We start from the raw sequence: 16,489 nt of genomic DNA, 5'->3' as shown, positions 1-16,489 counted from the left end.
TTTCCACCCTGTGCTCAAGTTCGCTTATCGGTCAGATGGCGCTACTGCAAGACCTTTACACGACTACTCTCTCGTAACGTACAGCGTTAGCTGTATTGAATGCCTTCTATCAACACAGCAAGATAGCAATCGCGGGTGCACGTGAAGAAAGGTATGAAAAAGTGTCTCACTGGTCGTTTAACGGAACAACGATGCCAGGTTACGTGCTGCAGGTGAAAGAAGCGGAGAACGTTCTCTTTGGCTAATTATAGGTACTTTTGCCCTGCTGGCTGTTTCTGTTTTCGCGACAGAAGCAAAGGGGACGAAGTGCATAAAGCCACGGTGCGCCGGGCAAAATGGCTGCCTTTTACTTGTACCAGGTCAGCCGTAGCGACTGCTAATAGGATGAATCGAGTAAGACTCAAAAGGTTTGTCGCTCTCGGCCCACTTAACGCCGCCTGTGTAAACGTTTCCGAGTTCTTCTTCCGTTGCTCGTCGGTGTGCCGAGCGATGGCTGCGCCTTGAAAGAAGCTACTTCTCTGTAATTAACGAGGGAACTCGATTCGAGACGCGACAAACCGTACCGAAAGTAATAAGCGCGCTTCCAAACCGGACGTCTGGCATCCCTTCGCATCCTCTGTCACGACTAATTGCGTCGAACAATGTATCACGATACAAAACTTCCCCTTGCTTTCTTTAATTAAGATTGACCCGTTTGCGTCCGCGGAATTGATAAGTTGCTTTCTTTTCTACCATTTATACAATTTCTCGTTTGTAACGTAGGAATGCTGATGGCAAGTCAAACTGGCTTCTAAGAAATTAGTTCTAAATTCAATCGAATTCATCCGTCGAGCCGAGGGAAGAAATTTTGTAAGAATCTGTCCTGAAAAGCAAGTCGTTCTACGCGCCTAGATCTAAAGTGTCCTTCAACGCACGAACTCTATCGCCATCCGTTAGATAGCCCGGCGATGATAACCTTTAAGAGGGTGATTTACAACCGCTACCCCCCGGGAGGGTTAAGGTACACGGTAATTACTGTTGCAAATTCCTTCGTTTAAATTACAACTGCGTGCCGGTGTAAACGGTGATTATAAACCGCGTGGCTGGAATTATCACAATATAATCGGATTACGTTTCGTAGTCTCGTGACGGGCGTAATTTAGGCCGGCCCTCTCGTAATCGGCGCCGCGATTAGGCTGTTCGAGGGCAGCTCATTTGAATGAGCGTGTCGTTGCCGTGCTCGCGGCTCGAAAATTCCATTAGCGACACGCTTAACCCCCGACCGAGACCACCTTTCTAACCGAGACTCGACCCTGTTTCCCCCGCGATTTCATATCCTTCTTCCCACGCATCAACCGCGATCGCGAACGATGCATTTCGTGACGGCCGCAATGCGAGCTTCCGCCCTCTTTGCATAAACGCCGACGATATTTTCGCGGCATTTCTGCTCGGTCCTCGCGAAGATGTCGCGTTTCTTGTGGCAGTCGAGTGCAATCGAGATGCCGTGGCGAGTAATTTCATGCGATCCTTTTTTTAAAGGGTCGATAGAGGGAAACTATCGAGATATGCTGCTGCCCGACACTACATTTTTAAGTAGTATGATTAATGGCTGGTTGGGTGTTTCAGATGTTGAACTGATTGCACGGTAAATTACAGCGAAGTTTAACTTAGCTTTATTCTAAATTTATGAGTGCTGATGTATTACTTATTGCGCGTTGCAGAATTTTTATATACGATGGATTTGTTACTACGATTTTCCTACATACACTTTGTCTAAAAAGTGTGTCCCAAAAGTCGTGATAGAATCGAGCGAAGGAAGTAAAAACAATTTGAACTTTTCTTAGTAAAACTACCATTTCGAAACTAATATTTCATCAAAGTTTGGACACAAAATCGAACGAGCATTACACAATTCTGCGCGTTCTACCGGACTGTCAGAATAACGCAGTGATTTTGTAACTCCTTCTGCCAGGATGCATGACCGCTTTAAAAACAAACGCAAACTAAAATTGCAAACGACGAAACTACTCACGGCGAGACGTCTCGTAAATCTCCAGAAGAGCGATCGCGACGTTTTCGCGGCCGTTTCGGCCACTTCGTAACTGGGTCTCAATTAATTTCCATTCCACCGTATCCACCATGCCACCCCATCGCGGTAGCCTTCTTGATTAATGGTTTAAATATTCGCGCCGCGCCGATATGAATTGTAAATTTCACGGAGCCTTCTGTCCCCCGTGTCCACCGCCACCATCCCCTTCCCCAACCGTTTCTGTCCCGATACGCCTGGTGATTCCGCGCGCAGACAGCGCGTAAAGCTTCGTTATTAAATATCGTCACATCTATTGGACGTGCCCTGTAATCCGATTATAAAGTTTCCCGCCGCGGTGAAGAAAGAAGGCCAACGAAAATTACGACTTCTCGAGCACCCTCGTCCTTATACTTGGCGAAAAATAATTTCCCTACAGGAAATTGAACAGAGAAAAGGGTGGAAGGAATTAATTTCTGAGAAATCCCGAGCAGAACTTTCCACCGTTCGAAGTTGAAACCGTGCAAGGTGAGGAATGAAGTAATGGGCGCGCTGATATTGTGCCATTACACGCGATCTTCTGGGGCGTGTTTCGTGTAATAATAGAGTTACCGGCTTTTAGTCCGTTCTTCGCTAATTAACCTTTATTCGGACGTTTGTCAAGACGACACGCGCAGTTTCATCTGCACGACAATGATTTTTTGTCGTGGCGAACCTGACATTTAAAATAGAAGACATCGATTTAAATGAAATGGAATGTCTAATTTGAAAAGTTTAAAATAATTACTACTTTTTCATTTAACAGGTCGATATCAGGACGAATAGTGGGCAGCGTCTGGTGGTTCTTCACCCTGATCCTGATCTCTTCTTACACGGCTAATTTAGCCGCGTTTCTGACCGTCGAGAGAATGGTCGCGCCAATCAACTCGCCGGAAGATCTAGCTTCTCAAACGGAAGTACAGTACGGCACACTGTCTCACGGATCCACATGGGACTTTTTTCGCGTAAGTATCTTCCACCTCTAGTATCTGTTCAACGAGGGGACTTCGAAAATTCATTCAAATTCGTTCATTCTCCTCGCAGAAATCGCAGATCAGTCTTTATAGCAAAATGTGGGAGTTCATGAATTCGCGGAAACACGTGTTCGTAAAAACGTACGACGAGGGTATACGAAGGGTGCGTACGAGCAAAGGGAAATACGCCCTGCTGATCGAGAGCCCGAAGAACGAATACATCAACGAACGGGAGCCCTGCGACACGATGAAGGTCGGCAGAAACCTCGATGCAAAGGGTTTCGGCGTCGCGACGCCGCTGGGATCTCCTCTCAAGTAAACTTTGCTTATTTGCTTTTAATCTCTCGCCGTTCTCTATAACTGCGTGCGCATCGATTCGTTACTTCACCCGTCTAGTTGCTCCTTTGATCTTGAAACGGAACAATGCTTTGTCGTGTACATTGAAAAGAGCTGGCTCGGTTCAAGGTTCCTCGAAACTGGACCATGTTCGAAGGCAGGTTTCGTACGACGCGTGTAGAAAAAAAACTGTTAACGTTATGGAAAAGGAAAGATGCGATTGGAAATCGTAGATTTAATTCCAAAACTTTTAAAATATTTGCGCGTACAATCTGTATTTCATTTCATATATAGAAAATTGGGACGTAAACAGTAGTTTCCATAGTAGGTCTCGCTGTTCCATACATTTAAACTAGAAACCCTTCGCGACGATCAGAGCCGACAAAAGCTTCATTCCCCCGCTCGGAATGAAGAATACTGAGGACGAAACTGAATTGGAGACTGAATGTGCTCGACACGTTAATACGAAAAGTACCGAGCTCGCGATAATTCTCGGGCGAGCATAAAGCCATTCGCAATGCATTAAAGTAAATGTAATACACGGACTGAATGGATGAACTGGTTCGACCTATTTCTTCCGTGCGGCCGTGTAATTAACGAGGTTTTGTAGCGATCAGGAAGAGACGAGCCACCCACTCCTCCAACCTAACCTCCTCTCCACGACTCTTTGAAACTCCGTCGCTGAGGATTTGTCCCCCTTTCGAAACACGCCACGTTTTTTCCACATAATTAGCATAGAAAAACGCGTACGCCCATTTTTCCGTATCATTACCGCTTAAAGGATGAGTCGACCCATTCTACCCCCTCGTCTCCAATTCAATCTCGTCTCGAGCCTCCATTTATGAAACGACATTCAATTTGTAATTCAACAGATACACGCGCATCGATTTTATTACGCTCGTGCCCGACATAATCGGTTTTCATTCCCTATTTTTTAACCGTTTCCTTGCGAATAGTTTTCTTCTTTCACTTTTATTTAATTACGTTTCTTCTAATTTCTTTTCTGTTCCAGGGATCCCATAAACCTGGCGGTGCTGTCATTAAAAGAGAACGGAGAGCTAACTAAACTGGTGAACAGATGGTGGTACGATAGAACGGAATGCAGGCACGGTGACAAACAGGACGCCACCAGGAACGAGCTGTCCCTCAGCAACGTTGCAGGGATATTCTACATCCTTATTGGAGGGCTACTCCTAGCGCTAGCCGTCGCATTGTTGGAATTCTGTTACAAATCTCACACAGAAGCGACCAGAGCGAAGGTAAACGACTGTTGCGCGTCGCTAATGGAATTTCCTCTATTTCTTCCTCGTCTTAAGTGCCAATATATATTACGATATATATTTTCCATTGCAAGAATTTAATACACAAAAAGTGTTTCTTCTGAAGACATTTCGTTACACGTTTTGTTACGTAACTCTTTGACTAATTTTTTTGTTTAACGTTGGATCGTTTCGTCGCATAATGCCACCATTGAAACTTGCAGATCAAAGAAGCTTCTAGGTTAAAAAGATAAATCTTTTTATCATTATGACTGTCTTTTCGTTTTAAGAAACGATTAACCAACGGCCAATTCTACTTTATTACAGTGTCTCATAAAGAAATAAGAAAAAATTCTATTTATCGAGACCTACAATTTTTCAGATCCCATTGTCGGACGCAATGAAGGCGAAAGCCCGACTGACGATCGGCGGTGGTCGAGATTTCGACAATGGCCGGGTAAGTGACACCACGACTCGTTCGCACACCCCGAAATCTCAGTTACCACGCGATTAGGGCGACCATCTCATGGAACGAAAAAATTGACGAGGGAAAACGGAATAAAACATTCCACACTTATATAACTCAATCTCCTCTTAACGCATCGGTGTCGAAAAACGTGTAGAAATTATTCTTTCACGTCGAGAACGTTTTTATCCTTTTTCCCATCTCTCGAGATCGCGAATTTATCGCGCTACACACAGTTCTAACCGAATCGCATCGGGCTACATTATGCATATTTGTGTGATACAAGAATACATAGGATACGTATACATAGAGGCATACAATAGAGTACGTTTGGCATGCAGTTAGCAACGTGTATACGTTCGGCATACATATTGTGGTTGAAAGAGGATTCGGTATTGAGAATTTCGAACACTGCTCTCGAGGACACGATCGACCCAAGAGCGATCATCGATCGTTGTTGCTGTATCGTGTATAGTTAGATAGAAGACGTGTATATATATACACGCGTATGTATATATAGATACGTAAATATAATTAGATATACATATTCTACGTACATGCGTGCGATGTGCGGCTGGCTGGATGTGTTGCGCTCTTTTCTACCTCTGACTATATCTACCTCCCAGCCTTTCTCTATCTATCTCTCTATCTCTATCTCTCTCACTGACTCTCTCTTTCTCTCTCTACCTTTGTACTCGATGGATGCAGGAGACTGTAATTTTTGCTCGTTTTGCGCGTTTCGTTCTACTTTTGTTTTTGTCTCTAGTGGTACGGACTGCAGAGTTAGACGGAGGATGCATGCGCCTTTCCCGGGACCATATGTGAGTACTCTCTAGCCCTTAAAATTTTAACGTCCCACCGTGCGAGTCTGGATATCGCTCGGTGTGCCTAATTTCAATTCCCCTCTCACTCTCCTCTTTCTGCTTCACGTCTACACACATTAGTTACTATACATTTTTTATCTCGAAACTAATTGAGACGTTAGATTCTCTGTTTCTATGGTCACGTTTCAAGTTTTCAATAGCCTGACACGCGCGAACAGTGGTTCAAGTCTTATCCGCCTCGTTAACGGAAGCGCGTGACACAGCTGCGCAATTAGGGGTGGCTCTATCCTCTTAAATGAGTAGATCAAGGCTAGTAAGGCGGGAATTGCTGGTTATAGTTTGTACGTCTCATTAAGTCGAACGCATGGTAAGTACAGCCACTCCCATTTTGATCGGACGCTGTCATGTATCTGTATCGATAAGGGTGATAAACTTAGAATCGCTGTTCCCATTTTTATGTATTTTCTACCACCTTCTTCTATCACTATTTTCAATCGTTAACTTTAAAGTAATCAACATATATAGATCACCTTTTTATACGTATATCACTCAATCATCGATGCACCTATTGTCACAAAAACCGTGACGTGAATTTTTTGCGAACTGTATTAGCGTTGAATTTCATGTTCGATAATTAGAAATCTAATAATTACTCGATTAAACATTTCCATTTACTGAATCGATATACACACAGACGTCCTTCTGCCTCCTGCTTTCGTTCCACTGGCTCTCTTCCTTCACCTCCATGGCTTTAATTGTCATGAAAATGCTGGCTTAGAAACGCGATATATGCATGGCTTGCAGCTAATTTTTAGAGGAACGTGCAAACGAAACGTGACTTGTCGGATCGCATGTTGCTTTTGGGACGCTTGCGAGTACGTTAGGCTGCGTTTTCACTGCTGTTGACAGTGTAAACCGAGCTTTGGACGAAATTATGCATCGAATGAGGAATCGCGACGTTTCTCTCGCGACGAACACGCGATAGGATTCTCTCTCTTTCTCTCTCTTTCTCTCTTTCTCTCTCTCTCTCTCTCTCTCTCTCTCTCTCTCTCTCTCTCTCTCTCCCTCTCTGTTAGCTCTATTTCTCTTTCTATTTCTTCTCTCTTCTCTTCTCTTTCGAAGCAAGTGCGTTTCACTAAAGGCAGGAGGGTAGAACGACGACATAGGAGAGTTTTATGCACCGTGCGCGAAACACACTTTCACGTATGAAACGGCGATTGTGACATCGCAATTCACGGCACGAATTACTCTACACCCATGCGTGATATACATGTCTGCGTAAATCTCACACGCTTCGATGGTACTTATCTGCAGACTGTGGATGTTTATGCGAACGTGTCGATTTCACGTGAATAGTATGCAAGATGTATATTGTTTGCAGCTGGGGAAGAATTCGAATAAAAGTGTTTTTCAGGTAAAATGATTTACTATCTTGAAACATCTAATTTAATTATTGAAGTAACTCGGACAAACTTAATTATTCTTGCAGTCCAAGTGCAGTTAGCACTGAATTTATACATATATTTATGAATAATTGTTACCGTAAGATGATTTAAACATTGTATACGGATGATAACACAACTTGACTGTTGCAGAATTAGAGAATTCTTCATACCTGATATACCAACGATCCGACAGACAACATTTCCTTAACCTACCCCTACCGAAAGTTAATCGTATTAAAATTGCATGTAGAAAATTATTTGAAATGAGAATAATACCAAGTGGATTAAAAGACTTCCCTTAGAAAGAAACTCCGACTGTAAAAATGAATAAAAAATACTGTAACTTCGAGCACGCAGTCCGGCAACGATTTTCATAAAGAGAAAAGAAATCGGAGTTTCCACGTATCCCCAGCCCCGAGCAATGAACAACAGCGTAAACATCCGCAGTTCCGCTCACGACGAGAAGGCACCGCTACACGAAAACCCACCTCCCATTTTCCAGCTCCGTGCAGAGAACACGGCACGCCTAACCGCGCGACCATTGGGTTTCCAGTACTACGCTCCGGCAAACGCGATTGGCAATACCGAGGGCGACCAGGTACACAGCAATACGCATACCCAGGTGTAAATCACCCGGAGAGCCCAGGTGAATCGCCCGCCATCTCCCTGCCCACGCCGCCGCCGCCGCCTTTGACGGCGGCCCTGCCTCCGCCGCCGCCACCGCCGCCCCGAAGACCGCAGCGACGAAGCGTCACGTTCGCGGAATCGCCGCCGAAGAGCCCGAAAAAGTCACGGTTCTCGCCGTTCCTGCGCAGGCCGAGCATCACGGTGCTGGACGTCGCTGTCCCCTGGACACCCGCTTCGCCGCGCGTCTGGTCCGGCCGTCCCGGCGACTACAAGCCCGAGTACATCACGTAAACACCCGGTGCTGCGATACCATCGCCGGGCTCTCCCGAGTCGCGCCATCGTCGAGGACGAGAGACAGGGAACGGACGGTTCGAAGAGTGACGCTCGCGGATGGAGGAAAATCAGAGCGGTCAATGATGGCGGAGGAGATTAGCCCGTGCAGCACTGAAACACCACAAACCACGAGCACGGAACCTCCTGAAAATATTCATCCAGATGATCCGTTACAAATCCTGTGCAACGCGTTTGCCGTTAATCGAATCTCCGCGACGCTTGCTTTCTCGACGCCATCCCTCGACACCGGTTGGTTCCGGCGCTGTTCCACCGCGCACGAGCGTCGTCTCTTGCTCGCGTATCCTCAAGTTCCTCGAATCGTACTGCCACACGCGATTTGAGATCGTCGACGACGCTCGACGGCTGAGAGGAAGTCCTTCCAGGAGGGTGTCGGTGTACCGGAACTGCGCGGATTCGAGGGGCCGCGCGAGAGGAAGTGTAGCCGTGCCACGGCTGGCCGAGGAGGATCTCCGATGAACCACGCTCGTCGGTTCGTCGATGCCTGGTCCTCGTCGCCAGTCGTGTTTGTACATTGTATATATACATACGTTGTAATCGAATCAAACGAGGCGAATCAAAGGAGTAAGAGGTAAACGACGACTGACGCACTGCGACCGGTTATTGGCGACGAGAACGGGTCGCGAAATTCGATAGTAGAATTCGATGGTCCTGGGGTGGGTGCATGTGCAACCAGCAACTTAAAAACTAACACACTCAACTGCCATTTCCGTGAGAGAGCCCCCCGTGTGCACGCGAGGCGCGTACCTTCGTGCGTACGCGCGCGTCTCTTTATATGTATACACGTGTTCCGCGAGGAAAGAGGAGCGGATCGACCGAAGGAGCCGGTAGCGCTGGCGAACAAGAGGAAGAGAACGGTCAGGATACGTAGAAGGAATGAAGAGACGGGTCGACCGTTACGCGACACTACTATTACGATTATTATCATTGTTCTGATTACTATTACCGTGACAGCTGAGTTTTTATTACAGATTACAGTCCGTTACAGATCGATTGTATACCGGTGAAAACTATTTTGTGGATCTCGCGAGAATGGATAATCCGTTGCGTAGGAGAAATGAGAGACGGGGGTGATAAAGGAGAGAACCCAACGCTGGAGCCGCGATACGTTTTTTAACTGATCAAATGGTGTATAATCACATCGATGCGTGAGTACTGCGTGTGTGATAAATAATATATATATATATATATATAAATACAAATATATATATATACATACAAATATAAATATAAATATACATACGTATAGACGTTTATTGGAAGGTGTATGACGAGCGCGAGAGAAAGGAAGAGTGACAGGAAATGTGTCGTGTGTGTGCGTGCGCGTGCAAGGATATAGGATTAACGATATCGTGTAAACGCATTATTAAGTACCTACCACTGCCAGTTCGCGCCGATCCGAGCCGAGAGGAGCGTTCTCACCTTGTCGTATGGAGACACTTTTTACACACGCCGCCGTTTTCTGGCCCCATTTCACGCCGCGAACGAACGGTTACCCTTGCGCCGTCGGATCGCCGTGATCTGGCTCGAAAAACGACGTTTACGGCCAAGGTTTTTCGTGCCAAAAGACGATGTCTCTCCCTGCAACACCGTCCGCTGCTACGAAAGGGGAAACACGGGTTTTTCCGCGCAAAGAACGTATCCACCGCTGGGTGGGGCAGAGAGAAAAAGGTGAATCAAAATTCTGTAATTTAACACCCAAATATTGTCTCCCAGAATCGAGTTCCTATCGAAGAAACGTCTCGACGTTTCGACAAATTCTCCATAATCGGCGACATACGAGACACTCAATTTCATTCGATAAAGTTTGTTCATACCGACGTGAAAAATTCCACGATTCTAAAGGTGTATCAGAGCCGAAAACGTAAAACGCACATGTACATATTTTTTTAAAGGTGACACAGATACCCTTTTAAAATTATGGATATCCCTCTTTTGTATACTAATTCTTTCAGTATCCCTCGACTAAAAATTGAATTCGAATTTCGAACCTAAGGACGCCCAATATAAAATCGAACTATCGAACGAGCATCGACTACCATCGAGACCACTGTTACCATCGTAGCACCGAGCAGGACAAGGGGGAGGAATCGCGGAGCCAAATTACATGTTGCGACGTATAAAACTATTTTTCTGAAGACACGCTATAGTCAGCTCTTCGAGCAACTTCGATTCCCGTTCGTTTACTAACTTCTGAAAATACTGCCATAAACCAACAATTATAATATCGTTAAGCGAAGAAAGATCGCCCGTGAATTGTTCGCGAACCTTGGCGTCTATTCATTTCCATACGCAGCAGTCCCCTTCTTATTTCTCGAGGTTCGAGCAGAGGGTCGAGCGTGTTTTATACGTGGCAGCGAGAAGACCGATCTACCTATCATATCGCCAGATTTTCTTATTACGACTAATTGTTATCTATCACCGGTTTGAATAACGATAGATAATACGTATATCGGGTATTAAGCCGTTAAAGTAAATGATAACACATGATACATACGGTGGTACGTTTATCAGGACATCAGAACGGTCCGGAAGAGAAACTCGAGTCATCTTGATCGAAGGCCGCGCGTTCTCGCGATCAGCCAGCGTGATCCATCGTACAATTTACACGACGGGTGTGTTCGTGCTGCGCAGAGAGCGGAATTACGGACGATTCGAGAAGAGAGAATATCTCGAATAATATTCCACTGGAAACATTCAGTTGTAACGTACGAAATGACCGTTTGCCGCGGTTCAGTTGAATACACGGTGCCATTTAAATGAAGAAATCTGGCCAATTTCTCAGTTTCATAATAATAGAGAACGTGTTATTCCTGTCGTATGAAGATAGGTCAGGAAATGCTTAGTATTTTATCTTAATCCCCGGAGAACCACACCTAACATCATTTCAAAGAAGGGTAACAAATGAAATTGTTTTAAGCGGAATACGTTTAAGCAAACTCGTTTGTCGAAATGGCGCCAAATTTGAAGATAACCGCGGCAGTATTTTTGTTCCCTCCGTCGTTGTGATCGTTAACGTTTTTTCGTGTTGATGTTCGTCGTCACTTTTTCAATCCCCGAAGAACTCACCTGTACGCGAAACGAACGAGCGAAACCCGCGTCTGAAAATGAACAGTTTCACAGTCCCCGTATACCGTCCCGGCGTCATTACGAGAGGCAATAAACCTGCTTTAGTCTCTACTTCCTGTTCGTCATCTACGTTTTTACTTCGTACGTGGAATAATTGAAACGAGGAAGAAGAAAAAGAAGAAGCTCGATGCGCGTTCAGGGTATTCTACACTGGATGATTGCAAATACTCTTTGAACGAATGCTGTTTCCACAGCAGTGTTTCTGAGAATACTTCATTTTGTAAATAATAAAAAGGAAAGAAGCTGGAGCGATAATTGGTGTTCCCCAGGCACGTGTCAAACGAACTTTGACAAAAATAGTTGAAAGTAAAGGGAAAATATGAGAAAGCGTTACGTGTCGAGGTATTCGTAGAGATTAAGTAGAGTGACTCGATGTATGATCAGACGAAGCGTCTACAGCTCTACGTGCACTTCTCGCGTTCTTTTTTCATATTTAAAGGAACTCTTGCGACACTTTCTACTGGATTACTGTAAATATATTTCTTTACTTGCAACGAACAAATGAATAAAATTTGTAATTTGCTAAACAATAAACAAATAACAAAGGGAGAGAGAGAGAGAGAGAGAGAAAGAAAGATGGATGTGACTAACTGCGTTAAGAACAATTGAATGCAACGGAAGCGAACAATTTCTAGAGGACAGCATTGTATTTACGAGCATCCAGTGGAAGATCCCAGTATCTGATCAGACGACGCATCGCAAGCTGTAAAGGAAGGAAGCGCGCGAAAAGACTAATGGAATAATTACGTGTAAACGCGATACGATAAGCGCATCCGAAAACGAGAACGAACACAAGCTGAAAAATATAAGGGAAGGAACGGGAACGAGAATGAATGAAATAAAATAGCGTCTTCCAGTTTGCGCTTTCATCGATCGTTGCATAAGAATTACGCTTGAACCTTCGATTCGAGTATCCTTCGTTATCTCCCGTACCATTCCGTGGCATGATACGATCGATTCCCTTGTAAACCGTTGTATACCAATCAAATTTGTCACAATACAGGATCGTTTATTTAAATGTAACTCGCCACGTGACTTAATCCGACCCCTTTCCTATCGATCCGCAGGTAAGTGGATACGTGCAATCAACTGCTGATTTCTCCCTCAAATTTGTACATTTTCATTCACAAATTTTTTCCCGCTTTGAGTAACAATCAAATTAAGAGAAACAATTAGGAGAAACCTGGAAAGTTGAAAAAGAATATCAAATTTATAAAGCTTCGTTCGATCTGAAATAATTTATATCGATCTGAAATATTTACATGTATTTTGAGGAAACTGAAATATGTATTTACCATATACTCGAGGGGAGCTCGAGGTGCGATAAATATTTGTTTACCGAAAATCGTCCGACACCGCACTGCGGAATGGCGCGTAATGATTTATGCAGCAACTTGTCAGAAGTCCTCGCGCGGTTTTTTTCGCAAAAACTCGAAGTAGATGGATACGCTTCGGCGTTGGGTATCCTACGAAGCGGCGCAAGTTACCATGGACAAAATAGGAAAAAGAAAATCGCCTATAAACGTTGCAAGCACCGTATAAAAAGTAACGGTCGAAAGGAACGCTGCGGTATATACCGGACGAATTAACATCTAATGAATAATAAAGTGGCAGAAAATCTGCTATCGTGGTAAGTACGCAAGGTATATTATGCGCGCGTAGAAAAAAGCATTTTATCAAACATTATGCTGAAGGTTCAAAAATTGAGGTAAATCGTTCTTTAGTAGACTCTAATGAACATATTTGCGTTGAAAGTTTTCTACAATAATAGACTTGCAGGAAATTTATTTTCAACGGATATCGATTTTTCTGTCAAATATTATATTTTACAGTGTCCTTTGTTCATCGTCTTCTGGACGACGCAAGAGACTGGACTGACGTCCTTTCTGTGAGTGAGTCTGAAGCGGGACTTTAAAAAATTGTGTTTCAAGGCACGCAAGTATAGAAATATTTTTTACGGCGCAGTGCGAGTGTTACGTTTAACCCCTTAACTCTGTAATTAGTTTTAAAGGGGAGACGTTGATACGCACTGTCGTTGGCGAGCTGTCTTTTAAAAATAAACAATTTCCTCGAGCACGCGTCGTTGCTCGCCATTCTCGACAAAAATTCCCTCTCATTCGGGTAAAATAATTGCAAATAAAGCGAGACATTTTTAATCACACGAATAAACCCAAAGAATACAATTTAGCTTACATTTAATTCATATTTAATTTATATTATAATTTCGTTTCCATCGTTGCCACACTGTTTCATTTTCCGATATCACAAATAAATAAAATATCTTCGTTAAATACGCAGAATTCGAAATACCGTCAGCTAAAGGGAACGAGAAAATACAACGGAAAGCTCAAAGAGTAATCCTTAAACCAGCAATTACGTAAAGCCTTCGCACACAGAGACGATCTCCGTCACGACAGCATACACCTTCGGTCTCTCGATCATCACGGGCTCATACTCAATACCTCGGACGTACCACATTAATTTGGCTAATGCAGACTAATACGCGCCGCGCAATCAAAGGTAACCACTCGTTTGCCAATCGAGCATCATAGAGCTGTCCGCGTCAAAGCGAAGCAGAAGGAACACCAGAGCAGAAACGGCACATGTCCTCTCCTCCAGCCCGGTCTCTTACGAAGAACCGAGACAAGTTTCTGCCGGACAAAGTCCCCGAAAGGAGAGTTTCCGCGAGAACTTTCGAATCGAGGACCGTATCGTGCTAATTTGCCAGCGACCAGGATGACCGTCGGGGGACCTCGCCTCGTAAAGGCTCCCCAGCCTTGTCGTCTGTTCCAGTCGCATTTGCATCCGAATTATTTCAGCGAAATGGCCGGTGATCGATGGATCCCCAGTCCCGTCCCCGCCGTCCTCTTCCGCGGCTATCCACCGCCGAGACGAGCTGAATTCGAACGACTCGCTTCAGCCTCATTCACATGCTAACGACGAAGCGACACGACGATCGATGCGGGCCAATCACGGGAACGGGACCAGCCCCGCGCTCCTAATGTATTATATACACCCGGGCTATGACGAGCTTGTCGATAAACATTAATCATGATAATTTAAACGAACTTCCTACGGAAACGCGTATCGATCCCGCGAACCCGTCTACCTGGCGGGACGCCGGCCCAGCGAAGCGGAGACCGCTCGCCCTCGCACGAATTTAAATCGCTCGAATTTTTACGGGCTGAATTTCGGTCAACTGGTTGCAGGGACTAGCTTATCGCGACGTAACGTCGAGGAGGGTGGTTTTCGAGTAGACGACGTAACGGTTTGGCCTTTTTTGACTAGCGAACCACTCTTTGCAACGAATTCTCGTGGATAAACTGTAGGGGTGGAAGAACTTCCAAGGCTTTAAGCTTTAAATATCGAGCAGAACTTTTTCTTTTGGGAAATCGTTTCATTAAAAAAGTTGATGCTTGTGTAGGTAGAACTTGGGCAATTTTCAGAGGGTAATATTATATAACGATTTGGTCACAAAATAATGGCTGGCAAGCGGATCTAGAGAAGCCCGAACGGTCACGAGTGAAATCGAATCTGGGGCGGTTCTTAGCAGACGCATGATCGAATCGAAAGGGCAAGGGTGTTTCGCAGCAAATTTAGAAGGTCCGTCTATTGAGCTGACACGGCCATTCAGAACCATCGTACCGGTATATCGATAACCCGGCCGTTCGGAATGAATCGTTCCTCGTCTTATCTACATCTCGATAAAAGCCGACTCGTAAAACCGACAAAGTACACCCGTTCCCGATAGAATCGTAAACAAAAGAATCCTGATTGTACGATCGTCCAGTCCCGAATTCGTTCTTCTATCTCTTTCTCAAAAATCTACCACCCGCTTCGTACGAAGCAGCTTCGCTCGAATTGATTTTTACGGCGGTGCAGAGCGTGACGGGACAACGGTTGACCTCCTGCGGGCCGATTTCGCAAAACGTTCCTGGAACGATCCCGCGGAGGCCTCGAACGAGGAAGAGGATGCCGAAGGAACGAGCAACCCGGGTCTCCCTTTCGTCGTGTCTGTTGATCGGGCGTCGTTCGAGCCGCCGCCTCTCGCGCTCGACGACTGCGCGTAACGCTTGTTTATATCGTCCCTTCGTCAGAGGGAAACGCGATGCTGGATGCGCGTGAAACCGACAGAGACAGAATCGGAGAAGTAGCGATATAGAGCGGAGAAGTGAGCGAGAAAAAGAGGAGAAGAGAGGAGTGAAAGAAAGATTGTGACGCAGCGAAGGCCGCGAGAGCGACGAAGAACAAAGTTCGGGGTGAGAAGGACGAAGGGCGAAGGGGAACGACAGAGATAGCCGAAGAATTCTACCAGGAGAATGGTAGATTACCACGCGCGCGCGTGAGAGAGAGAGAGAGAGAGAGAGAGAGAGAGAGAGAAAGGTGAAGATCCCCCGGTGGGGTACGGAATGGATGCTAAATATAGACAGGGTTACCAGGTTGCAGAAACAGCCGCCGCCCCTTTAAGTACTGGGACGGGTTGGTTCAGCCCGAAGGGGTATAACGTGGAGAACCGTGGGTCACCGAGGACGGGGAGGGTGCAAAAGGGCGGCAAGGTCGCGTCATTGATCGAGGGCGGAAGGGGTGGCGGTATGACGCTCCTAGTGACGTCATAGCTCGCTACGACCCCCGTCGAACTACCCGCAGGCGCCCTCTCTCTTTCACCGTCCCCCCTCCGCGAGGCCCGTTTGTTGCCTCGCCCTGATACACCTTATTCTCCTGTGCTCTCCACACGCGCGCACACACACGCGCCGTCGTCCTCTTTCGACCGAACTCCATCGCGGCCTATGCCAACCCATCACCCACCCGAACTACCCCTCTCTGCCTCCGTCTTCGCTTTGCTTCGCTTTGACTCGCGCTTTTTTTCGGCACGCTTTACTTAGCGCGCCACGTCGTGGTTCGACGCGTTGTTCTCTTTTTCCCCGAACACCTTTACCGGATTCCCTGTACCCCGTCTCTTTCTGCACAGCGGCGGAACTGGTGGAGGGCGAGGATAATTTCGGCCGAATATGGAGCATCTCGTACGTAACAGAG

The 16,489-nt window shown here is 45.7% G+C and overlaps 1 protein-coding gene across 4 annotated transcripts in view; it reads left to right on the top strand.

Annotated features, from left to right (window-relative positions):
- Glurib (Glutamate receptor IB) overlaps positions 1-8,262 on the top strand; it is a 208,665-nt gene extending 200,403 nt beyond the window's left edge. For 2 of the 4 annotated variants that reach the window (XM_076902749.1, XM_076902750.1), the window contains 5 exons: positions 2,811-3,009; positions 3,089-3,333; positions 4,367-4,613; positions 4,996-5,070; positions 7,851-8,262. In XM_076902749.1, the coding sequence (XP_076758864.1) occupies positions 2,811-3,009; positions 3,089-3,333; positions 4,367-4,613; positions 4,996-5,070; positions 7,851-7,976 (892 nt within the window). In that variant the 3' untranslated portion in view covers positions 7,977-8,262. Of the gene's footprint in view, positions 1-2,810; positions 3,010-3,088; positions 3,334-4,366; positions 4,614-4,995; positions 5,071-5,845; positions 5,901-7,850 lie in introns of all 4 variants that reach the window. The other 2 variants (XM_076902752.1, XM_076902751.1) reach the window with 2 other exon arrangements.
- The last annotated feature ends 8,227 nt before the right edge of the window (positions 8,263-16,489 follow it).

The sequence above is a fragment of the Xylocopa sonorina genome, chromosome 10 (genome assembly GCF_050948175.1).
Source record: "Xylocopa sonorina isolate GNS202 chromosome 10, iyXylSono1_principal, whole genome shotgun sequence".
Lineage (NCBI taxonomy): Eukaryota > Metazoa > Arthropoda > Insecta > Hymenoptera > Apidae > Xylocopa > Xylocopa sonorina.
This window is presented reverse-complemented; position numbering and strand designations above follow the sequence as displayed.